Source organism: Aquila chrysaetos, chromosome 5 (genome assembly GCF_900496995.4).
Source record: "Aquila chrysaetos chrysaetos chromosome 5, bAquChr1.4, whole genome shotgun sequence".
NCBI classification, from domain to species: domain Eukaryota; kingdom Metazoa; phylum Chordata; class Aves; order Accipitriformes; family Accipitridae; genus Aquila; species Aquila chrysaetos.
Genome location: NC_044008.1, coordinates 72,416,527 through 72,440,943, shown reverse-complemented (window position 1 = coordinate 72,440,943; position 24,417 = coordinate 72,416,527). Strand labels below are relative to the sequence as shown.

The following is a 24,417-nucleotide window of genomic DNA, read 5'->3' as shown; positions in this document are numbered from 1 at the left end:
TACAATTTATTGAAAAGGTTTCGGATCTTCATTTGAATAGATTAATAAATTTACTGAATTCTTCAGTTTCTAATTGTATCAGCATGGAATTCAGGAAGGGATGTATCTACTTTGCTATTACTTGACTTGAAAGTTTCTAGCACCTTCCATGCTGTCATTTTTATCAGTCTTAAAACTTGCCTCTAAAGCCTGCTAGTGAACAGTTCCTGGCAGTGAAGGAGGCTGAAAGAGGTAGGGAATAGTCTTGTGATTCTTTCTCCCTTGCTTGGCCTCACTTAGTGTATGTGACTCAACTGACTCCCCTGGAGACTTAAGTAGACCTCTCCAGCACCAAGCTGGCAAATCTGTCTGGCTTGTCAGAGAAAAACACTGGGAATTGGTCCCTGTGTAGACTTGCATCTTTCCATCTTCTTTTTGTGATAGCCTCTCTGATTTCTTCAAAGGGTAAAAGTAGTGTCCCTTTAGCCTACACAAGAAGATGTTCAGGGAAAGTCAGCTTAAACCTTTTAATTGTTAATTTAAATCTTAACTAACTTTGTCAAAGTGGATCGCATAGAATGCTTTCTGTGGTAGTTCTTTGACTGTTAGTGAGGCAGTAATAAGCACTCCAAGGCTTCCACTGGCATACACCTGAATCTTGAAAATTTTCAAGTCTGACCAAATATGAGTTTCATGTAAGCATACATAACAGCAAGCTTGTGACATTTCATTTTTCGTCTGTGCTTTTGTCAAAATGCTAATTCCTGAACTTCTTTTACTAAGGTTTGTGATAGCCTTGAATTCAAGAGAAATCTGTGCTCAAAACCCTATATAAATGAAGTAGAAGGGAAATCAAATACTCTTGTATAACCTCATTGTCCATTTCTAGATTATTATCTGAGCAGTTCTTTAATGGGTAGGACTCAAATTTGTTGTGGTTTAACCCCAGCCAGCAACTAAGTACCATGCAGCTGCTCACTCACTTCTCCCCTACCCAATGGGATGGGGGAGAGAATCGGGGGGGAGGGAAGTAAAACTCATGGGTTGAGATAAGAACAGTTTAATAGAACAGAAAGGAAGAAAATAATAATGATAATAATATGACAATAATACTAATAAAAGAATTGGAATATACAAAGCAAGTGATGCACAATGCAATTGCTCACCACTCGCAGACCGATGCCCAGTTAGTTCCCGAGCAGCGATTCCCCCCGCAGGCCAACTCCCCCCAGTTTATATACTGGGCATGATGTCACATGGTATGGAATATCCCTTTGGCCAGTTTGGGTCAGCTGCTCTGGCTGTGTCCCCTCCCAACTTCTTGTGTCCCTCCAGCCTTCTTGCTGGCTGGGCACGAGAGGCTGAAAAATCCTTGACTTTAGACTAAACATTACTTAGCAACAACTGAAAACATCAGTGTGTTATCAACATTATTCTCATACTAAATCCAAAACATAACACTATACCAGCTGCTAGAAAGAAAATTAACTATCCCAGCTGAAAGCAGGACAGAATCATACATGGAAAGATTAATTAGCTCTAAGTGCCTTCTGCAGAATACTCTCTCTTTGTGGTCTAGTATCTTGATTCTTCAGTGTGCCTCTGGGTTTTACTGGCCTGTAATATAGCATACCTTTGCTGGTACTGAAGGCTTTTTCTTGAGTTATATAGGGAAATTGAAGATAACAGTTAATTGCTTTTCAGTCCAATGGAACCTTGTAACACTAGAATAGGAAGAACTGATGGGAAAGGAAAAGACAGATGCTTCTTGGGATTTTGAGGTGACATACATACGCACCCTGGATGCATTAGCATAGCTGTAGCAGTTTCAGATTTGCTAAATGGGAGGAGACAGTGGAAAAAGAAGAAAACACTTGGATTATCACCATTGAAATTCAAGCAGGGTGTACAAGCCTCTACACCTGAGCTGCTTGTCTGGCAAATGGGTACTAGCACAGCCTTACATCATGGAATGATGAGACTATATAAAGTGTTCATATTGTTGCATATCTAGGTCATATAAGAAGATGTATAAATGGCATATCTATCTAGCACATAATTGTGTAATGAGCTAGGGGTTCAAAATGAAAAGTTAAAGTTCCCTTTTTGGTGAGCTAAGAAATAATTAAAGTATAAACTTAGCAACAGCATTATATTCTGCAGTCATGTTTGTAAGGAGCAGAGCAGCCTTACAATTGCTGCTCTGCCAGTATCTTGCTCTCACCACTTCCATTGGTCATTTGCCATGGAAAATTCAGAAGGCATACTTTTCCCTGTCCTTTTTAGTTAAGCATTTTGTTTTGTCCTTTTCTTTCCTCTTGCTATATAAAGCTGTATTCTTGCATTCTCATCTCCCCTTCCATCTTAGTTTTTGGGTGTTTGCCTTTATCTTCCTTTTCTGTGCCTTTTGTTCACAAACAATAATAAAGGTGCTGCCATTCCTATTATTGTTAATAAGTAACTTTCTTGGTTTAGAGGAAACATGGTTTAAATAACAATTTTTCTTCAACGTGGAAGTCTGCAGGCATAGAATATTCCATAGAGTCAAATGATTGTCAGTGTTCAGCTGTTACTTTTTGATGTGTAGTATGTGGGCGGTCTTCCTGAGCAAACTTGTCAAACTTAACCATGCTAACCTGTTAAAACTAATGGAAAGTTACTGGTAGCCTAGAGGAGTAAATGGGTAAAGTAGAATTAGTTACTTTTCATGAGCAGAGGCCTTTGTGAGAGAAATGATAGTATTTCTTTGCAATACGCCAGGTTAGAATTAATTACTTTTCATGAGCAAAGGCCTTTATGAGAGAAATTATAGTATTTCTTTGCAATATGCCAGGTTTTATCATCAAAACCAAAAGTCTGTTTTGTAGTACTGGTTGTGACAAATTAGTAGTTGAATTTTGAGTAATGTCGCCATTATTAAGTTCATAACATTTTATTTTAGTAGTATTATGATTGAGTTGCAAATATTACAGTTGTTTCATAAATAGAGTGTGGAAAATAGTAGATAGATGATGATCAAGTTGCCTTGCGGTTTGGCTTTCTGAATATCTGAGGCCAGTTTTTACCATCTTCAATGTATAAGCCATGTGGAGGCAGCCAGTAGAGAGGAACACAAAACAAACCTTACAAGGGTAGATCTTTCAAACTACAGTCAGCTTTTCATTCCTATTGACGACTTGCTTTAGGATTATTGGTGAGCCATAAGTCTGTAATGCTTTTACAGGTAGCACAAGTGTAGCAGTAGTTTAGCTCCTCTTCCACATGAAGGCCAGGCTGATAAATCATTGTGTCACCCCATATGGTGTTGACGGTATTGGGAGTGCTAGGGTGTGTTGCGGAAATGAGCGGTCCTGCCCACAGCCAGCCTGGATCTGGCTGCTGCTGCTGAACCGGACCTAACAAGCCAAGGTGAAACCAAGCAGCCTTCTGCAGAACCACTTGAAGCGTCCTCCTTGTGCTCTCCAGCACTCTGGGGGAGCCTGTTACCCGAGATGTTTATGGAGCTCACTTGTGTCTGGTGGCCCTGTTGAGATGCTTTTGACACTGTGGTCCTCCAGTAGTTTTATTTAGGCTCATGGTGTCATGGAGTAGCCCAGATAAAAAAATATGGAAATCCCTTGATATTTTAAAGGATCATACTATGATTCTTTTGTCCCTTACTGGTGCTCTCACAGGTGAATGCCATGGAGATGCTAATGTAAAATATTTTATGAATGTCACATTCTATGGTTTGAATTTCTTAACAGCTATTTCCTGAATATGCAGTGAGAAACACTGCCCTTTATGGATTCTGGAGCCATGCCCTCTTTTGCAAATTGTTTGGGACTTAGTAGTAGATTACTGGTTACAGTAATAGTAAATGTAATGAAAATAAACCTTGTTGCCAGATTGGACAAACCAGTTTTAAGGATACTTTTCAAAAGCTTTCCTGAGGAAGTTGTCATGAGAACTTCTGAGGGGATGAAGAAAGGGAGGGAAATGAGAAGGGAGTATTTGGATACTAAACTGTGCATCTGACTGTCCTCATGTGATTTGTTTGTTCATGCTCGGGTGTTGGCATTTAATAGTTCTCTGCAAAAACTAGGCTGATACCAATTTTTGTCATTTGCCCAGATATTTTAAAATTAACGTTTTTAAAATACTCTTTCAGAGAGGAAGATTCAGAAAGTGAGAAGGATAAGAAAATCTGGTACTATAGCACAAAGATCCAGCTGGCAGAGTTAATTGAATGCCTAGACAAAGATTACTGGGAAGCTGACCTATGCAAAACTCTGGAAGAAATGCGTGAAGAAGTTCATCGGCACATGGATGTGACGGAAGACCTTACTAATAAAGCAAGGGGCAACAACAAGTCTTTCCTTTCTGCAGCAAATGGTAAGAATATTTTGTTTAATGGGAATAGATGTTGCATGTTGAATCAAATACTTGTTTATTTTACTATAAGAAGTTTATAGAAGTTGATGGAGAAGCATCATGAAGGTACCAGCATGGCTATGTAGTGCTGACTTCTTGTACGACTATGTAACATGTATTCCAGGATGTCCTGAATGAGTCAGATTCTTGATATGCTTAGGGTGTGCCAGATTGTGATCATTCCAGATGTTGGAGTGGAGCTGTGTTAACTGTCAAATGTTTCTTGATGTACTTTTATATATGTATGTATATAACTCCTCATAAACAGTTAACAATCCAATGGGAGTTGGAGTGGCAAAAATATTAGAGCTCCAATATTATCGAAAATGTGGAAGAATGCATATCTCCTCTGCAGTTGCCCACCATCTTAATTTATCTACCTTGGAGCAATAAATAGCAATATAAATCTGAAGGTTTGAACTTTGGTTCTAGGGAAGACGTGAAGATTAAATATTCAGGTTTAAAAATTTATTTAAGTCATCACTATATAAATGCATAACTTGGAGAAATCAATAATTAAATCTTTGGAATTGTTTCTGCTAAGTGGGGAAAAGCAGTAAGAAGTTGGAAGTTATCTTTTGTCTCATTGAACAGAAGTAGTATTTATGTTATTTCTGCTCAGTGTCTCTGTAGGCAGTGGTTTGTTCTTTACTGATGACAACATACTTTCTATTGTAGACGAAATTTTGGACATTATCAGAGCAAGAAAAGGAGAAACAGTGGAAGATAAAAACACAGCAGATGATGAAGCAGAAAAGGCCAAAAGTGACGTTGATAATGACCAGGCAGATGCTGAGAGAGGCAAGGAAGAATCGGGAGACCAAGATAAAACTGAGGAAACACCCAATGAGCAAGATGCAGAAAAAGTGAAAACAGAAGGTAAAGCACAGTCAGTTTCTTTAACAACTTCATTTAAGTAAAGTTAATCTTTAGTTAAGATCCTCACATTTCTTTGTTAATGTGATTTTACTTTTTTTTTTTGTATGATTCTCTAAGTTATTTTTTAAATAATAGGTGATATTTGTCAGTTCCTTTGTGGTTGTATATTTGTTGTTAAGTAATTTCTCCAATTTTCCTACTTTTCAAGTTAAATACAGCTAGCTTGTAGACACCTTGGCTTGAGGTACAGGTGGCACTTACAGGTTATGATCAACGCGTTTGTAGTAAGCAATATTACAACATTTTTAACATTGTTTTCCTCATCAGAATTAAATAGTTTGTTCTTTGATTCTGAGACAATACTATCTCATAGCAAAAGAAAAAAAAGGTGGGAAAAGCTCAATGTTTTTCAGCATTATCAAACAGACAAACAAAGCTGCTGAAGTTGCTTTCTATGGACGATGCCAAATGACATCCTAAGACATACTAAAGAATATCCCTAAAGTTTTGTTGTGCATTTTACTATAGAGGCAACAGTCGTTGGGGATAAAAGTAACTCTGTGACATCAAGCACTGATGACAACAACACAAATCCTTCTGCAGGAGAGACTAGTTGCTCTGAAGGGAAGAACGCAATGGGGTGTCAGTCAGAAACCCTTGATAGCAACAACGTGGCAGAGAAGAAGGTGGCATCAGAGCTCCCTCAGGAACTCTCAGGTACAGAAGGCACTGTTACCAATGCCTCTGTAATTTGGGGAATCTGTTAAGTTTTTCTATCTGGTTTGTCCACTAAAACCATTCACAGCGTATATCACTCATGCTGTTTGCTTGCAGTGCCATCCTTTACTGCTACGTTGTCATTAACATTTCAAAGTTAATTTTCTTGCAACTAGTGCTTGAAATTTGTGGCCCTCCGTGACATTAGCATTTGTTTCCATGCCTTCCAAAGATGACTATGGCTAAGCTTTTTATGTTCTATTTTCTGTATATTTTATTTTTCCATAGTGATCCATAATGATTGTTAGCATCTTATCAAAGTTTATTTCAAATTCTAATTTGCAGCTGGCTTGTTTATTATTTTAACTTCTCATTTACTGTATAAATTACTAACAAACAAAGTATTTTCATTTATGTGAGTAAACCATTGCACTGAAATGTCAAGATTAAAATTGCCATGCTAGGAATTTTAAACAGATTTCAGAATTGCAAGCACAGAGGCTCTTGTATTTTAACATGTTTTGTTCTGCCACCTCAGTGATTCAAAAGTAGTAATATACACTATTTAATTAAAAAAACCCAAACAAACAAACAAAACAAAACAAAAAAACCCTAAAAACCAAATAACCGAACTTTAGATTTAGGAATAAATGGGACTTGATTAGGTGTAACATAAATTATCAGAATACTATTTTAGAATGAAATTCTCTTACATTTAGAATTATATTCTATTGCAAGCTTTACTATATAACCAAATGTTATTCTAAACATCCGATTACTGTTAAAAATCATCAGAATGTTATTTCCAGTTCTTAAAAATCTAAAAATATTCTAATCCGTGATGTAGCCATACTCAGTATGTCATATTTTTAAAAAGTGGTAGTAAACGTTTTCTCTCCTACAGAGATAGTTCTCCATTCAGATACAGATTGCAGTTCTTGAACTTGAAAACGTGAATGCATCCAAACCTTGTAATAAACTTTGTTAATAGGAAGAGAAAATGAAAGTTGAGATTAATCCATAATCTGGAAGCCTCATAATATACTTTTTTAAGGCAGAAAATGTCTTAGTACATGGGACAAAAAGCATACTTTTTAGATATTTGACCAAATATTTTTGCCTGTTCTCATATTTTTATTCCATTTTAAAGTTAAAATAACTGTATAGAGGTTTAACGGAAAAGATACATATCCTATAACTTTGTTCCAGACATATTTATGGATTTGTATTTTATTTTAAAGATTCACTTATATATTTATCATTATTTCTTTATTATACTTTCACAGGTACTTTTCTCCTTCCAAAGCTTCTAGCTTATTTTTAAATTAGTGGGCTCTTTCTGTGTGTGTGTGTGGAGGGGGTTCTTCAAGTCTAATTTACTGCATTCACAGTGATAACTTGTATTCCTATTATGAAATTTTAGTTTGAGACACTCATTTCAGAGGGAGGGAGAGATACTGAACCAGTACCAGTGAGGCAGCTACCGCCAAAGAGGGGGAAAATAAGAGTAAAATGCAAAGCTAGGCAAGAATGTGTCTGTCACCATCCTTGTTAAATGCAATTTGGATATGAGTTTTTTATTAAGAGTCTACTCTGGGTGCTTCCACTCTCCTGCAAACAGCAGGCATGGCAAATTATTCCATTTTTCCTCTTAGTAAAAAGGGAAATGGATCGAACAGTGGTGGTCACCCACTTGGCAAAGCCAGAGATCAAGATGCATTCAGGTTAGGGATCTTCTAAGAATCCCAGAATATTTACCTAATCATCTTTCTTCTAGGAGTGAATATTTCACAAAAAGGAGGTTTTGTTCTGTCACCTTTCTTAATCACAACAGAATCCCTGATGTTTTGGAAGAATTCTAGAAATAGAAAAATGTTGTATTTTTTTAAACAGCTAAGCCGTGTCTCTTGTACAAAATCAAGACGACGTTGTTTTCAGGGATGGTGGTTTGTTCTTACTGGGAAGCTGGAGTGATTTATTTCTAGGTAGCTGCCATTCACTGATGCTGTAGTCAAAAGATCGTACTCGTGCAGTACACCTTAGCAACAGTGAGGTGGCAATAACGTCCACAGCTGTCGAGACAGACAGTGACAAGGACAACTGAGGACCAAGAACCCATTTATCTTACTGAGCTTGAAGCAACATCTAGACCCATCAGATTGTAAGAAAGAGGCTGATATTTTAAGTTTGCAGAGGAGGAGTTTAGGTTATAGAGTGGTGCCAATTGAACTGAAATTTGGGGAATTCCTCAGAATTAATGTGCTGAAGAAGAGACAATCAAAGACTCAGTGGAAACCTGGAGGGGAACTGAAAGGTGTATGCTTTGAGGAACAGCTAAAGCACAAGAAAAATCAAAAGAGATAAAATCATAGAAGCTGCAGGAAGACCAAATTTCATGAAATTTGCATTCTAAAAGCAAAACAAAGTCTCAGGAGAGGGTTCTCTGTGTGTACATCTATAGAAAAAAAATTGTCTTGTATTTAAAATGTATTCATATTTCATCCAAGTATGAATTTCAGTCCTCTAGAGCTGTAAAAGTTGAAACTGCTTGAAACGGAACAAAAAATACTTTCATGGATACAGTGCTCTGGAGGGAATTAATATTTTATGGCTATTTCTTTCCAGTCCAGCAAAAGACATTCGTCTGACTTTTTTTATCTTTTTTTGATGAGATATTTAAAACTAGAAAAAATTGCATTGATCCAATTCAAAAGAAAAATTAAAAGTGAAGTTGTTCTTTTGTAGAAGAAACTGGTCAGATGATCCCTAGCAACAGTAGCAGTGCCTCTGCTGCACCTCTACAGTCAGATGTTGAAAACAGCAACAGTAGTGAGTTGGGCTCTGGGCAGAATGACTCCATTAAGACGCCTGATGATGCTGAAAATGCAGAGAGGGGATCCCAGACTTCAGAGGACATAGGTAACAATAGTAATAATAGTGTCTCTAATTTTATGCATCTTTTCTTTTTACTTTATAACTCCCATACCTCAATAGAAAACTTCCAAATTTTAAGTTTGTTTTAAAAGCCTTTTTTTCCTGGGCAGGAGAGAAATCTAATGGTGAAAGAAGTGATTCTCCAGGCGCAGGGAAAGGCACGCCAGGTTCGACGCGAATGCTCACAAGATTACGAAATCCAGATAGCAAGTTGAGCCAGATGAAAAGCCAGCAGGTTGCTGCTGCAGCACATGAAGCAAATAAGTTATATAAAGAAGGCAGAGAGGTTTGTGCACATCTTGGAAAACTCAAAGAAGTACGAAAACTGTTTTAGAAAACTGATAATCTTTTTAAAAATAAAAAAGTGATTTTGGCAGACTGTGGAGGTACTTAAAAATAAAAGTAGTGATAATAAATTAGCAAATGGTGAAATTGTAATATCACAGGAACCTTTTTTTCTTTCCTCTCCTTTGCTCTTGCTCTCTTAGTTGCTATCTACAGAGTGGTATGACAGTGACCCAGTGCACCTCCTTTCCTTTAACGTGCTGGTCATAAAAGTTAGAGAATTGTTCACTATATAGCCAGTAATAAGTTATACGCATTTTCTCCCACTTCTGCCTTCAAATCTCTCAGAACTGGTGTGTCAAAACTACAACTTTACAGTGGTTTGTGTTTGATTATTGTTTGAATTTCTAGGTAATAGCCACATTTCCAGTTCATAACAAACCTGTCTGGCAGAGTATGGTCATTTAAAGACAATCACTGCAAAATTGTAGCACTGCTTGATGCAGATGCAAATGAAATCTCTCCAAATGTCTGCCAGTTGGTATAAAATTTTTGTAATTTTTTGTATGGCTGTAGGTTGTTTGTTGGTTTTTTGATGGTTTGGGGTTTTGGGTTGGGTTTTTTGTTTCTGTTTTTTTTTTTTTTTTAAGTAGCCCAGCTTCTCCAGGAAGGAAGTGTTTGAATGTGAAGAGTTTGTTGCAGTTAGTTGTCTGCATGTCGTTTGGTGTGTTAATTTTATTTTTGTTAACTGGTTTTCCTTGTAAGTTAGCATTTAGCGTATTTATTCACAAATGTCTCAAATTTGGAACTGTTATGAGTAATTAGTGATCTTATCCATGCCATGTTTTCAAAGTCAAAGATACTTGTTTGCTTAGCTACATGTATGAATTCTGTGATTTACCAAGGAGGGGTTTCACAGAAAGCTTACTTAAGTTCAGTGAAGCTGTTTTCCCAAAGCTGTCTCTCTCAGTAGGCATAATTCAGAGCAGCAAAACGGTTTCCTGTTTGACTTCCTGAGGAGCCTGGATGGCACTTTTTTTAATGTTAAAGTTGATCTTTGGGAATATCCTACCTCTGTATACAATCAGTGATGAAGTACATATATTTAGTCTGTTGGATAAACAGTTATTTGCTTCTACAAATTGATGCAAGGTATTTTTATTATTTTGTATATAGCCAGTTGAAGCCTAAATCATAAATAAGTAAATAGAAATACTTGAAACTTAAGTAAATCTTTAAAATCATTCTTTCTTTCACAAGGTTCTGGTGGTCAACTCTCAAGGTGAAGTCTCCCGAATGAACACAAAGAAGGAAGTTGTGATGAAAGGAAATATCAACAATTATTTCAAATTAGGGCAAGAGGGGAAGTATCGTGTTTATCATAATCAGTATGCCACTAATTCATTCGCATTGAACAAGCACCAGCACAGGGAGGACCATGACAAGAGACGACATCTCTCTCATAAATTCTGTCTGACTCCTGCTGGAGAGTTCAAATGGAATGGGTCTGTACATGGGTCCAAAGTTCTTACCATATCCACTTTGAGGCTAACTATTATTCAGCTAGAAAACAATATCCCGGCATCATTCCTTCACCCTAACTGGGCTTCCCACAGGTAAATTAATAAATGAAAATATATGTTCTCTTGTTTTACTTGGATTTTTGCTAACTATTAATAAGCAGTGGTCTTTGTTTTTTCAAATCAGTGATTTTTCAAGCACCATGCTTCAGTATATTAAAATATAAGATAACATGTGTGTGTTTTCTGATGGATGGGTAAAAGGATTGCACATTTGAGTAAAGTATTCTAATATAGGAGGTTTTATCCTACCGTTAAATCTTGTTAACGTAGCATGCTGTATTAGTGCATGTATATGTTTCAGGTTTTTATGTTTTTTTCCAATTTAGGTCTAACTGGATTAAGGCTGTTCAGATGTGCAGCAAACCTAGAGAATTTGCACTAGCGCTGGCTATATTGGAATGTGCAATTAAACCAGTTGTCATGCTGCCAATCTGGCGGGAATCATTGGGGCACACTAGGTAAAATAAACATGAAAATATTTTTGAATATGAGAACTTTACTTTGTTTTACAATTACTAGTTCCTCGAAGCCTATAAGAATTATGTTTAAATTTAGTCAGTCATTCAGCACTTGAAGTGGTTTTTTCTCAACCAGAAACACTAAAAATACATAACAAGATTTTTATAGTGTCGTTGCTTCTGCAAAGCAAGTTTGTTTTCTTCATCTGAGCCACAGTCGCAAAGTGATTAAACTTTGGGAGACTAGAAGAGCAAATTTCAACACACTTAGTTCAGTGGAGTCTGTCTTGTCTCTCATTGTATCATAGAAGCAGAAATGAGATGTCTGACGTTCGACAGTTGCTGGCAGCTGTGTTTGTCTTACTGAAATAGCCAAGAAAAGTAGTGTTCCTGTTGCAAGTAATACAAATAACCTGATACTGGGCATTCCTCTTAGCTTCAGATACTTAAAATTATTCAAAGGGCTAGTATATGCTGTTGCTTGACTTCTTTATATTTGCTTACAAGATCCTGTACTTAAATGCACTTAAATCTATATGTATTAGATTACGCAGAATGACAGCAATCGAAAGAGAAGAAAAGGAGAAAGTGAAAAAAAAAGAGAGAAAACAAGAAGAAGAAGAAACAATGCAGCAAGCTACATGGGTGAAATATACATTTCCTGTCAAACATCAGGTAAGGTTTTCTTTTGTGTGAAGAACAAACAAAATACAGAAATTGTTGATTTCTTACTCTTCTTCTTTTTTTATTTTAAACTTAAAATTTTAATGTCATTGCGTTCCTTCCTGCCATTGGAGTAGGAACCATGTCCACGTATTCAAGCACATAATCTTGGTCTGAACTAAATTTGACATGTATTATGCTCTTAGTGACACTGCCTGAGTTGACAGATGTTTGTCTGCAAAATGCAGCCTTTCCTAATGGAAGGGTTCTAGATGGTTATTGGAATCTTGTCTGTATGTCTGTCCCTGTCCAGTGCTCCCTTCCCATCCCCACTCTCCCCCACAAAAAACAACTAGCCTAGCTGCCTTTAATTTGGAATGTTATCTAATATGATGGGAACTACTATAGAAATCTCTTTATATTCTCCTGCAGTAGATATTAAATACTTTTGTTGGAGTAGTTCTTTGCTCTAAATTTGTTTTAACAAAGATACAGGTTGATTCAAAAACTTGTATAATCTTCCAGCTTTTAGGTAAATAGATTCTCACTGTTACATGAAATAAATATGGGGTTTATATGTTACTATGATAGAAGCAATTTAATTATCAGCAGATATATCTTTAATTTTAGATAGTAACTTATTTCACAAATATACTTCAACTTGCTTGAAAAAGTCTGTAAATTAAAGATTTTGGTTTTTTTTTTTTTTAAATAATCTTAGGGTTTAAAATGAATGTATACATTAATAATGCAGCAAATAGCACCATTAAAACTACTATTTTAAAAATATTTAACAGGTTTGGAAGCAAAAAGGAGAGGAATATAGAGTGACGGGATATGGTGGCTGGAGCTGGATTAGTAAAACACATGTCCACAGGTTTATGCCCAAACTGCCTGGAAATACTAACGCAAATTACAGAAAGTTGCTACCAAGTAAGTGTCTGCATTGCTTACGTTTTTTTTAATAACTAACATGCTGCTTTTTATTGCTTATTCAGTTAATTATTTGCATGTGATATTTCTTATGTAGACTTTGATACAAATAGTGTTCCAGAGAAGCATTTGTGGATATCTGCTAATCTTAGTCAATATAACCAGTTGTCATAGACATTTTTAGCTACATTAAATTGTTTCAGTTATGAAGCTGTGTGTAATATTTGTACAGCTTTGTATAGCCTTATGTAAATTAAAGGTAGATAAAAATTATGTAGATAATCACAAGCAAAAATTAACATCTAAAATACTGGTGTATATATACACTTCTTCTCCCCCCCCCCCCATTGACAGAATACTATTAATCAATTTTATCTGGGAACAACAGTTTTATAAGGGAAAAGAAATTTATTTCTCTAGAAAGTTCAAAACACACCTTCTCGCTTATTTGTTCCAAGGATTTATATTAAAAAAGAAAAATTTTGCACAGTTGACTTTTAGAATGCATCCTGAACTGTACGAGTCATATCTATAATAAATTTAATCTTGAGTTTTCTTTTAAAATTTAGAAAATGGTGGCCCACCCTACATTACATATCAAAATTATTTATTTCCTCACATATTGATGTATGCTCTGTTGCTTTTAACTGGACCAAACACAAAATGGATGCTGCTGCTTTTGTTGTTGTCTATATGATTGTTAATTAGATTTATCTTGCCTTTTGTATTGCCATTAATAGCCACTACAGTGTTAAGCACAAAGTCATTTGAATACCAATGTCCATTCTAGATTAACTGTAGAAATGAAAATTATGAAAAATTATGTGTGAATTTTCAGAGTCTGAATTAATATGCTCTTAATAAGCTGGGTTTTCAGAAAGTGGTATTTAGTTTCCTGAAAAACAGGGGGTGGGGGGGTGGTGTTGGTTTGGGGTTTTGGTTTGTTTTTTTTTAAAAAGCTGAACATGGACTCCTGAAAAAAAAAAAAACCAAAGTAAATGAAACAGTTTTATCTCTGGTGGGCTTTTAGTTTTTTGGTTTTTTTATGCAGTATTGCACTAAGCTTAATCTATGACATTACCATTGTATACTTAATTCTATTTCTGACTTTCTCTAATGTGTGAATGATTTGAGAGGTAAACTAACATACATTAAAATGTAGCAGAGTATAAAAAATATTCTGAATAATTGAAACCATTTAATTCATTGTTAATAGCAAAGAGCGAAGATGAAAAATGCAACTTGGATAAAAGAAAAGGTCCAGTTAAGGTAAAAATAGAGAAAGACAGAACAAAGGATTCTCATGATCTGCAAGCAAAAGACAAAGCAGATGTTTCAGAAACCTTGGAGAAAGTACAAGTGAAAGAAGAAAAGTCACGTGAAGAAAAAGTAGAAGTTAATACAACTTCTGAAAAATTAGATCATGCAAAAGACAAAGGTGATATACATAAGTTATTTTAAAACTAGCTGTTAGTTACAACATTGCATTCGTAAAAGCATAGGACCTCAGAAATAACTGTTGAAAAACTGTGTAACAGATTTTGTCAAGACACTTAAAATGTCTCAGTGAAGTGATTGCTTATTGTCCCATGTAGTAGTGTCTGAAGTTTTTGTTCCCTTTTTCTTGAAATCTATTAATATGCTAAAAAGTCCATTTATTTCTTAGTACTTAATGTAAGTACAGGTAAAACCACATGTAAAAACATAGTTTGGCATTCACTGTTAAGGGAGCTTACTGATTCAGATTTTTCTTCTTCACAGTGGAAAAAGAAATCGATGGTGAAAATGATAAAGTCATCAAAGAAGAACCTATGGATGTAGATGATGTGAAAATTGAATCCCCAATAAAAGATGAAGATAGTCATTGTAAGCTGGATATAATCAATGTCAGTGAGGGATTTCATTTAAGGACTTGCTACAAAAGGAAAGTAAAATCATCAAAATTAGATGGACTACTTGAGAGGCGAATAAAACAGTTTACACTGGAAGAAAAACAACGTCTAGAAAGGATGAAACTGGAGGCTAGTGCTAAAACTGTAGGCATTCGATCTGTAAGCCCCCAGAAAAACATAGATGAGCTACAAATGAGAAAAGTAAAAGAAGGAAGCCAGTTTCATGTGTCTTCCCAAGATCAAACCTATATGTCAGATAAGACCCAAATCGAAGATGCAGAACAGAACTGCTTGCCCATCAGCAAAACTGGTGAGCTAGATGAACCCTCTTTGCCTTTAACAAACAGGCTATCAAAAAGAGAAGGCCAGCGACTGGATGAAGACTCACCTCAGTCCTCTGAAGGTGAAAGCTCCATTCAGAATGATAGTAAAGAAAACAACCCTGAACCTATGACTGCTGATAAGTGTCAAGGACAAGATGCTCTTGGAGAGTCTGAGAGTTCCTTTGTGGATGGCTTGAAACAAACAAATGCAGAAGGTAGAATCAAATGGGATGTTTCGGAAACGAGCGAAAAACCTTTGAAACAAAAACTACCTAATACCAGAGTATCTCAGCATGAACGTGAAAACTTAGAGCCAGTGGTAACTGAAAGCAGCTGTAGAAAAGATGCTCTGGCCATTCTTGAAAAAACAGATTCAGAAGGGAATTCTGAACAGCAGAGCAAAGATCCAGAAAACAATTGTATGATAAAAAGCCATATTGAACCAACATCCTCTCAAGAAAGTGAAATGGAGGAAGAAATTGCTCCAGGAAAGACTGAAAGTAAATCTGAAAACAAGATTATATTTCACCAAAAATCAGTTAGTAAAGATCTAGAACCATTTAAAACAGAGCTAATTTCTGAAAGAAACCTTGCAAGTCAAACTCTGGAACACATGGATGGGGCAGAAGTTGATGAGGATTTACTGAGCTCTAAACTAACTGAGGCTAACGGTCAAAAGAGAGGTCAGGAACTGAAAGTAGAAACAAGTACCATAAACAAGTATCTTGATCAGACAAATCGAAATAGTATTACTGACAAAAAGAATAATAAAGATGAAGAAGCTGAGACAGAAAAATCAGCATTTCAAATGAATGGAAAAGACAATGACATTAAAGTATTATCAAATGATGACTGCTTAGGTAAAGATACCTGTGAAACTAAGGCAGGGGGTGATATTGAACCAAAAGTTAATAATATTAATAAATCCATTCCGGAACATGAAATAAAACCACTGACTTTTAAGGAATCTTCAGTAAAACCATTCATGAATGGTGACATCATGGTAGAGGACACAAAGGACAAAAATAATGTGGACCCTAAGTCACGTCTGCAGAGTTCACCTGAGTTTGAATCTGGAGAGGGTCTTCAGCCACCAGATGAAATTCCCAAGCAGAAAACTGAAGAAAACCAGCTTCATCCTGAGAGATCTGCCTTTGTTGGCACTGCTTCCATGCCAACGCATACTGTCTGTAAAGAAAATAACCTGACTAGTGAAACAGAATCTATGGAAACTGAAGCAATTGAGGATAAGAAAGTTGCTCCATCGCCTGTAACCTCATGTGAGGAATCTAGCTTGAGTAGTGACTTTGCTGATCAGAATGGTGTACAGACATATAAAATGGAAAATATTAATGGAGAAAGTAAAATAAAAACTGTTATTACTGAAGTGACTACCACAACATCAACTGTGTCTACAGAATCCAAAACTGTGTTTAAAGTTGCAGAGACTGTAGCTTCTAACGATGAGAAAACAACAGTAGTATCATCTACAGAAAATTGTGCCATATCCACTGTAACTACCACCACTACTGTAACTAAGTTTACCACTCCAGCTACAGACAGTAACGTTGATGTCATTTCTGTACAAGAGCATAGTAAAACAGTGGTTACAACAACAGTAACCGATTCACTGACCACCCCAGAAGGCACACTGGTGACTTCCATGACTGTCAGCAAAGAATATTCTACAAAAGACAAAGTGAAGTTAATGAAATTTGCAAGACCCAAAAAAACTCGTTCTGGAACTGCCTTACCATCTTATAGAAAATTTGTTACCAAAAGCAGTAAAAAAAGCATATTTGTTTTACCCAATGATGACTTAAAAAAGCTGGCCAGAAAAGGAGGCATCAGAGAAGTTCCCTATTTCAATTACAATGCAAAGCCTGCCTTGGATATCTGGCCATATCCATCCCCAAGGCCAACTTTTGGGATCACTTGGAGGTACATACTTCACATTTTTGAGGAAAAGTTAAGGATGTGGTGAAATTAATTGAATTTTAAAATACAAGTGATATACATGTTTGTGCCCAAACATGCAAATTTTGCTATTCATTGTTCAATAATTTTCTATATTGTTCGTTAAAGGTAGAATGGAAAACCTTTGTCCCATTGGTTTGATTAGGTATTTTAAATACATATTGATTTTAAAATATAATTAATACTCTGTTGTTAGGTACCGACTTCAAACAGTAAAATCATTGGCTGGAGTGAGCCTTATGTTGCGGTTATTGTGGGCATGTCTCAAATGGGATGATATGGCAGCAAAAGCTCCACCTGGGGGAGGAACTACACGTACAGGTATTATTTATTTACATTTCTGGGTTTCTTAATGCAAAAGCTCTTGCTGTTAATTTTGAGTATTACACTCATTCCAAGCATTTTTGTAAAGGCTTGATGTTAGCTATCACATTTGAATTTTTTTAGTCAACAGTTTGTAGTAGTTGCTGTTTCTTTACCTTGAGTATATTGGGTTGATTGGAGATTTAGCTGCTTTTTTTTTTCTGTTGTTAACGTATTGGGACTAATTTGTTGTAGAAACATCTGAAACTGAAATTACAACAACAGAAATAATCAAGCGAAGAGATGTTGGTCCATATGGAATCCGGTCAGAGTACTGTATAAGAAAAATTATTTGTCCCATTGGTGTACCAGAGGCTCCAAAAGGTATGTTTGTTTATACATTTTTTTCTGCTTCCCGTAAGTTCCTACAGAAATTAAGGTAACTGGATCTTTGTTAATTCAGACCATCAAGGGAGCAAATATAGCTTGACACAAACTATTCATTCGCCTGTTTGAAACAAGTAATGCATTTAACAAACTGACATGATTTATCTGAATCTGAAAGGCCTTCCTGTTTATAAAATGAGACTGAAAGAGGCACTGAATCTTGGTTTACACTTTAATTTTGTTTTATGATTGAGCTTAACATGTGTGTTTTGACTGTTCTCTAAAGAAACTCCAACACCCCAGAGGAAGGGACTGCGATCAAGTGCACTAAGGCCGAAAAGGCCAGAAACACCCAAGCAAACGGGCCCAGTTATAATTGAAAGTTGGGTAGCAGAGGAGGAATTGGAACTATGGGAGATCAGGGCATTTGCTGAAAGGTAAATGAACTCAAATGAGCTTTTAAAGAAAGCAGTTTTAGTGTGCGTGTCTGTGTGTTAAAAGTTCCCCCTAGAGAACACAAACTCGCTAGCTACAATCAATAAAAGCAGATCTGTGTTGCATTTTTACTGTGCCTTTTGATAATGATAGTCAAGCTTAAAGTTGTAAAGCTAACCTATTTGCTGGTACCAAAACTAATTTATGCAGATCTTAAAGATTTGTTAGAACTGGTATTCTATTAATTTTTCCATGCTTATGAACTGATCATTGTTGTATGCTAAAAGGCTATTATTATGATGTATGATCTTCAGTTTTGACGTTTGTTCTTATAAGCACCATTAAACTGGATAAAATGAAATCCAGTTTGATGGTTGGATTTTACGTGGTAGTATAACTTACTTTTGGTTGTGTCTTTGGCAGGGTGGAGAAGGAAAAGGCACAGGCAGTTGAACAACAGGCTAAGGTTAGTGAACAGAAGAAGGCAGAGGAATTCAAGGCCCAATTGGAGGCTCAACTAAAACACCAACGATTGGCTGCCCAGCAGGTGGGGGAGCTATTGGTAGTCCCACCTGTCAGCAACTATGCACTGGTAGACCACATGCATTAGAATATGAGAAACAAAGTTTATCCCTATCTTACACCATTTTTGAAACAGGGTTAAAGCAAAGATTTGTTTTCGATTGCCTTCCCCCCCCCAGTTTATAACACTTTAAAAAGGTATAGTTTGTTTCCATTTTAAAAGAAGGCTGAGAAGCACCAGTCTCCAGGTAAGGTCAGCAGTGTTCTATGGTGTAATGGAAAGCTGCCTTGGTATATAGCTGACTTGGGAATACAACTGCATTTATCCTTCATGCTTCAATCAAATTGAATCTTTTGATTTTATCCTATCTTAAGTAGGCTGAGTGAAGCCCATTGATAATTTTATGTAAATATATATAGATATGTATGTATAGATGTAAGTGTGCATGTATGTATAAATGTATGCAATTAAAATTAGGAAACCCAATGCCATGTTGGTATTTCACATACATTATTAATAATTGTGCTTTTTTCCAAGTTACTCCTTTTTCATTTCATCTTTCCTGAAGAAAACACATTACTAGTGAACAAGTGTTTCTGATTCGGGGGCATTACCACAATATAATGCTAACCAAATGCTGAAATTTAAATTAATAAATACAGAGGTAATTCCAGTAAGATAGGGAAGAATGTTAGATTATTTGGAATTCTAAAAGAGCTTACTGATACTATCCCTTCACATAGTGGCTCTCTAAATTAAATGCACCTTCTTGACAGTTACAGCACAGAAGGTTGCTGGGTAAGGTAAGGGATTTTGAACTAATTTTTTTAAGCAGGCTGCAAACTGGATTTACAGTTAAAAGAATAATTTTTAAAATTACATTCTTAATGGTGAAGTAGAATGATACAGTCTCTTTACTTTTTTTCTGTAACTGAGAGGATCTTGGTGCAGGCAGCTCTAAACTTAGGAATGCTAGTAGTAAACTCTGTGTTAATGATGATGTGCCACTTACTGACACAGACGCAGGCTGTATGCACGTGATCAAAGCCAAATATAGATGGATATTTTTCAAAGTTTTTTAACCTTTCAGATTAATCTGAGACTTATTAATAAGTTTTCTTTAAAGTAAAATGTGCAGTGAAATTAACATAAGCAGAGGATTTTAAAGACACTATAAAGGAAAATTTCTGGCTGTGTACTATAAGCAGAGTTGTAGTTCTTCAGGTCAAGGAGTCTCGTGTTATAGGGTCCGCAAGCACCTTATTTTTCAATTCTTCACAACTTGAACTAAAATCCTACCAGAGTCCTTTATTTTTCAATACTGGGAAGACAGCATTTATTGTACAAAATCTGAAAATGCTAATTATCCCTTCGTTCCATTTTTTTCTAAATTCTGTAGAAACGGCTGGAACAGCAGAAGCAAATACCTGCAGCAGGTGTGGCCCCCGCAGTCACTACAGCCAGCAGCACTGCAACTACTGTCTCAACACCACAGAAAGTTGTGGTGGGCCCTTTAGCAGGCCCAGTCCCCACTGGAACCAAAGTAGTACTTACTACAAAAGTGGGTTCTCCAGCTACAGTAACATTCCAGCAGAACAAGAATTTCCATCAGACTTTTGCTACTTGGGTTAAACAAGGCCAATCTTCAACAGGTAAGTAGCCATTTATCATGGAAAGAACATGTGCTGGAGTTCATCCTATATATGGAATCTATATCTTCTCCAGAATATATAGCATTATTACGTTTCTTGTTATCTTTGCTCTTAACTCTCTTGCTAAGTCAGCAGGACATTTCTGAGATAATACCTGTCTAATTTTTCTTTATTCAGACTTGCTAGGTAGTCTTATTTCTGACCTGTCTCATTTGCTACTGACAGTTGTTGTACTAGTAATCGTTGATAATGAAAGCATTCTATGCTGTAACATACTGTTCCAAAAAAGAATCTTTACCAAAGAAAGCATGACGCATTCAAAAATTATTGTAAAAATAATCCTGTAGTTTGCTGTTTCATACTTGAAAATAGTCATTTCATTGACTAATTATTCTGCTCTAAAACTGACTGTTCTGTGTACCTCAATAGCCACTAGCACAGCTGCCACTTCAGCCACAACCATTGCCAGCACAGGGCAGACCTTCCAGATCTCAGGCAGTCCAGTAACGATGGCAGGGAAAGTGATAACTAAGCTGCCACTCCCTGCAAACAGCAAGATTGTTGCCGTCAATGTGCCATCAACTCAAGGAGGTAGGGGAAAGGGAACTGAATTAAAAATGTATTCCAGCTTGCTGATTAATTCTCCATTGACACTATTTTCCCAGTGAAGTAAACTGTGACTTGAAGGGGGAAAAAATATTTTTTCTTATATATATATATCCAAGTTTCTAGAGCTTGTTCCCCCGGTATTGCATATTTGTGTCTGTAGAGGAAAAATGCAAGTTTTTTGCCTATAGATTATTCTGCGTTTCATAGTACAAAATTAGAAGCTTTATTTTTAACAATGTGGAATGAAGCATGCTTTTTTGTTGTTGTTGTTATCTAAATTATACATCAACAAAACAACTTTCTTCACAAAAAAAAGCTGCTGTTCTTGGTTAATGCCTACATCGGCTCTTCACTGATGAGCAAGAGTTTGGCTCCAAACTAAGATTAGTGTTTTTTCTTCTTGCCTCAAGAAGAGGACTTAATATTTTGAGATTTGTGAATGTATATTGAACAGAAAAGCTCAATTCTCTGTCTCCGTTATACTTAGCATCTGAGGAAATCATGAAGGCTACTAGTTGTGTATTAAAATTCATTAGGTGACAGGAAAAGCATTACCCATTTTCTTCAGCACTACAAGCTCGTAGGTGAAAGGTGTTCAAACTGGTCTCCTACATTTTAAATTAATCAGATTATAGCTTTTAATGGTTGTATAATACTAATTTGTGGCACCCTGTCAATGCAAGGAGTTATTTGCAGTTACCATCAAATTGATCTTTGTGAAGATTCACTCTTTCCTTAATCTCTTCTAAAATACCTATTTCTTAACTTAAAATGTGGTTGGACTATCGACAAAGTATAATGCTGCTTCTTTTTACAATGTGACAAAGGCTCTCCCAAGAAGTGTTGAAAGATTCAAAGGTGTTCTAGAAACCTGGAGACTGATTTCTAAATGCCACCCTGGAGTTGCATTTATTTCTTTTGATGGCAATTATGTCATTAATGAATTCTCAATTTTTCTTTAATTAGGTGTTGTTCAAGTTCAGCAAAAGGTATTGGGTATCATTCCATCGACTACAGGTGCGAGTCAAACGTTTACTTCATTCCAGCCAAGGACAGCAACTGTAACCATTAGGCCAAATACCACAGGGACATTAGGAACAACCACCACTTCACAAGTAAGATGTTTTTCTGATTATTTACTGCAAAAAATATGGGTGCATATATTTTAAGTTATTGGCAGGTACTAAAAGTTCTGTCTAGTCACCTTTCAATGTTTTTAGCTTATCTCAGCAATAGTGTTTATGGATCCTTTATTCCAAGGAGGTACAACAACTTTCTCCAGTTGAAAAAATTAGTAGTTTAGAGCTTGGTAAGCCTTAGTGATGTCAGCATAGATGCAAAAATATTGGATCTGCTTGCATCTTGTAATTTCTTACTATATTTAAAAACAAACAAACAAACAAATGAAACTTCAGGGCATATCCTAGTGGCTTTTTTCACAAGTTACATATGCTCTCCATTTTGGTGTATGTAGGTAGTGCAAGGGACACCACTTCGCCCTGGTATGACGGTAATACGGACACCACTTCAGCAGTCAACGCTTGGAAAGACCATCATTCGAACACCTGTAGTGGTGCAACAAGGTATTCTTCCAGCCAGTAGGTTCATTTTAATATTTAAATTTCCAGTGTGAAATCCATGGTTTGTTTCTTCACAAATACTTTCTGTATCATATATACCAAAGCAAAGATACCTCATTTTGACTTCTAACAAGTGCCTTTTCTGGCTTTTGAATGTATCAGTTGCAGGCTTTGTCAGTGTTGTTCATCATTGACACTGGGAAATCTAGTACTTATTTTTAAGTCCATGCATTTGAAAACAAACAAAAAAGTTTAGAATAATTGTGCATTGAGAAAGCCTTTTTTTTTTTTTTTTTTTCTTTAAAGGCAAGCTAAGTGTTTGAAGTACTCTGCAAGTATCTGAATTGAATTAAAATAGAAAACATTTTGCAGACATTTTTCAGTCAACCACACAGACAAATGGCTCGTAAAGAAAAATTATGTGCAAACTGCAGTGTTTGCTGCACTTGTCTGATTATACACTATTGCAAGTTGTTGTGACTCGGAGGTTTGCTGTGCTAATGGTTAAAATGTTGGAAACGTGTTTCTTTATCACAAATTCTTCTCTTGCAGGTCAGACACAGCAAGTGGTGACTCAAATAATCAGGGGTCAGCCTGTCTCAACAGCGGTTTCTAGTACCAGCACAGCTTCTTCCAGTGCTGGACAGAAGACCGTCACAAGTCCTGGAACACCACCTCAGCAAATACAGCCACAAGCCACATCGCAGCCCCCTCGCCCTCAGCAGGGACAAGTGAAACTTACTATGGCCCAACTCACACAACTAACACAAGGACAGGTAAAATATTTTACAGCCTCTGGGCATGGAAATGTACTTAAGATACATCTTATCAAGCCTTTGGATTTCAGCAGTGTAGTGTAACTGCTCATAAACTTATGTTTTGGCCTTCTTTTAGGATGACCAATTAGCATAATTACAGACTGAAAGAAGCTTAACTACTATATGTAAAGTTTTAAATATCACTTCCTGTTGTATTCCCCAGTAATATAACTAGCATCAGGAAAGTTTAGCAATATGGAAAAAAGCCTTCACATTAATAGCAGTAAGGGACACAATTAATTTGTACAGCCTATTTTGTAGACCTTCAGAGCATAATGTTCGTTCCCTGTCTTTTGGTTTTATGTGAGGATTTAGTTTTCATTCATGTCATCCAGAGTCTCAGAGGAAAAATTACAGTATCTGGAACTGGAGGAAGAAAAAAGTTTTTACAGCTTCTGCTCAGATCATGGAGGTCTGTTGGCAAAAAATAAGTTGAGTCAAGCATAGGGTAAAAATAGACGTCTGTGAGTTACCACAATATTCTTCAAATTATAAGTAATATATATAAATGATTGTAATGTGCAGGCTGCTTGTAGCCAGATAAGATTTTTATATGTGGAACAAGACTCAGAGTTCATTTCGACAACTAAAGACTTGGAAGGATTTTTGCAGGGATCTTATTCTGTTTGATGGGTTCACAAAATGTGGAGTTATGCATCTAGGTGTTGGGACAATAGCCTAGCTTCTCCATCACTGAGTTGAGAGTCATGTCATGAGCTGCCTAAGTGTCAGCTTAACCTACAGAAATTCACAATACTTTACAAACTGAACAGTCAGTCATGAAAGCTCACAGTTGGGTAGGATCTGATATGTGGTTAGGAAATATTTTCAGGGCAGAGAACTTTTACACAAACTGTTGGGATTCTTGAGAAAGTAATTAATAGTATGTCTAAAATTACCCATGCTCTGTATTGCCTGTAAATTCTAGGAACAAAGATGTTTTATTTTAGCTGCTTTCTGGCTAGGGTTCTTGTCAATATTTGAATGAAAATACATGTAACTAACTCCAACTCAGTAATCTGTTGTTGATAGAATTGTGAAAGAGTATTTTAGTATTTCATGATCTCAAATGCT

At 36.2% G+C, this 24,417-nt stretch overlaps 1 protein-coding gene across 18 annotated transcripts in view; it reads left to right on the top strand.

Annotated features, from left to right (window-relative positions):
- Nucleotides 1-24,417, top strand: part of BPTF (bromodomain PHD finger transcription factor) — a 57,300-nt gene that overhangs the window by 17,140 nt on the left and 15,743 nt on the right. For 6 of the 18 annotated variants that reach the window (XM_030014421.2, XM_030014410.2, XM_030014414.2 and 3 more), the window contains exons 3-22: nt 4,130-4,353; nt 5,071-5,271; nt 5,800-5,988; nt 8,734-8,907; nt 9,033-9,238; nt 10,468-10,823; nt 11,117-11,248; nt 11,794-11,923; nt 12,709-12,844; nt 14,061-14,282; nt 14,606-17,000; nt 17,233-17,357; nt 17,595-17,723; nt 18,013-18,163; nt 18,585-18,708; nt 20,084-20,336; nt 20,766-20,927; nt 21,912-22,060; nt 22,420-22,543; nt 23,078-23,301. In XM_030014421.2, coding sequence (XP_029870281.1) covers nt 4,130-4,353; nt 5,071-5,271; nt 5,800-5,988; nt 8,734-8,907; nt 9,033-9,238; nt 10,468-10,823; nt 11,117-11,248; nt 11,794-11,923; nt 12,709-12,844; nt 14,061-14,282; nt 14,606-17,000; nt 17,233-17,357; nt 17,595-17,723; nt 18,013-18,163; nt 18,585-18,708; nt 20,084-20,336; nt 20,766-20,927; nt 21,912-22,060; nt 22,420-22,543; nt 23,078-23,301 — 5,806 coding nt within the window. The remainder of the gene's footprint in view (nt 1-4,129; nt 4,354-5,070; nt 5,272-5,799; nt 5,989-8,733; nt 8,908-9,032; nt 9,239-10,467; nt 10,824-11,116; nt 11,249-11,793; nt 11,924-12,708; nt 12,845-14,060; nt 14,283-14,605; nt 17,001-17,232; nt 17,358-17,594; nt 17,724-18,012; nt 18,164-18,584; nt 18,709-20,083; nt 20,337-20,765; nt 20,928-21,911; nt 22,061-22,419; nt 22,544-23,077; nt 23,302-24,417) is intronic. The other 12 variants (XM_030014413.2, XM_030014428.2, XM_030014425.2 and 9 more) reach the window with 10 other exon arrangements.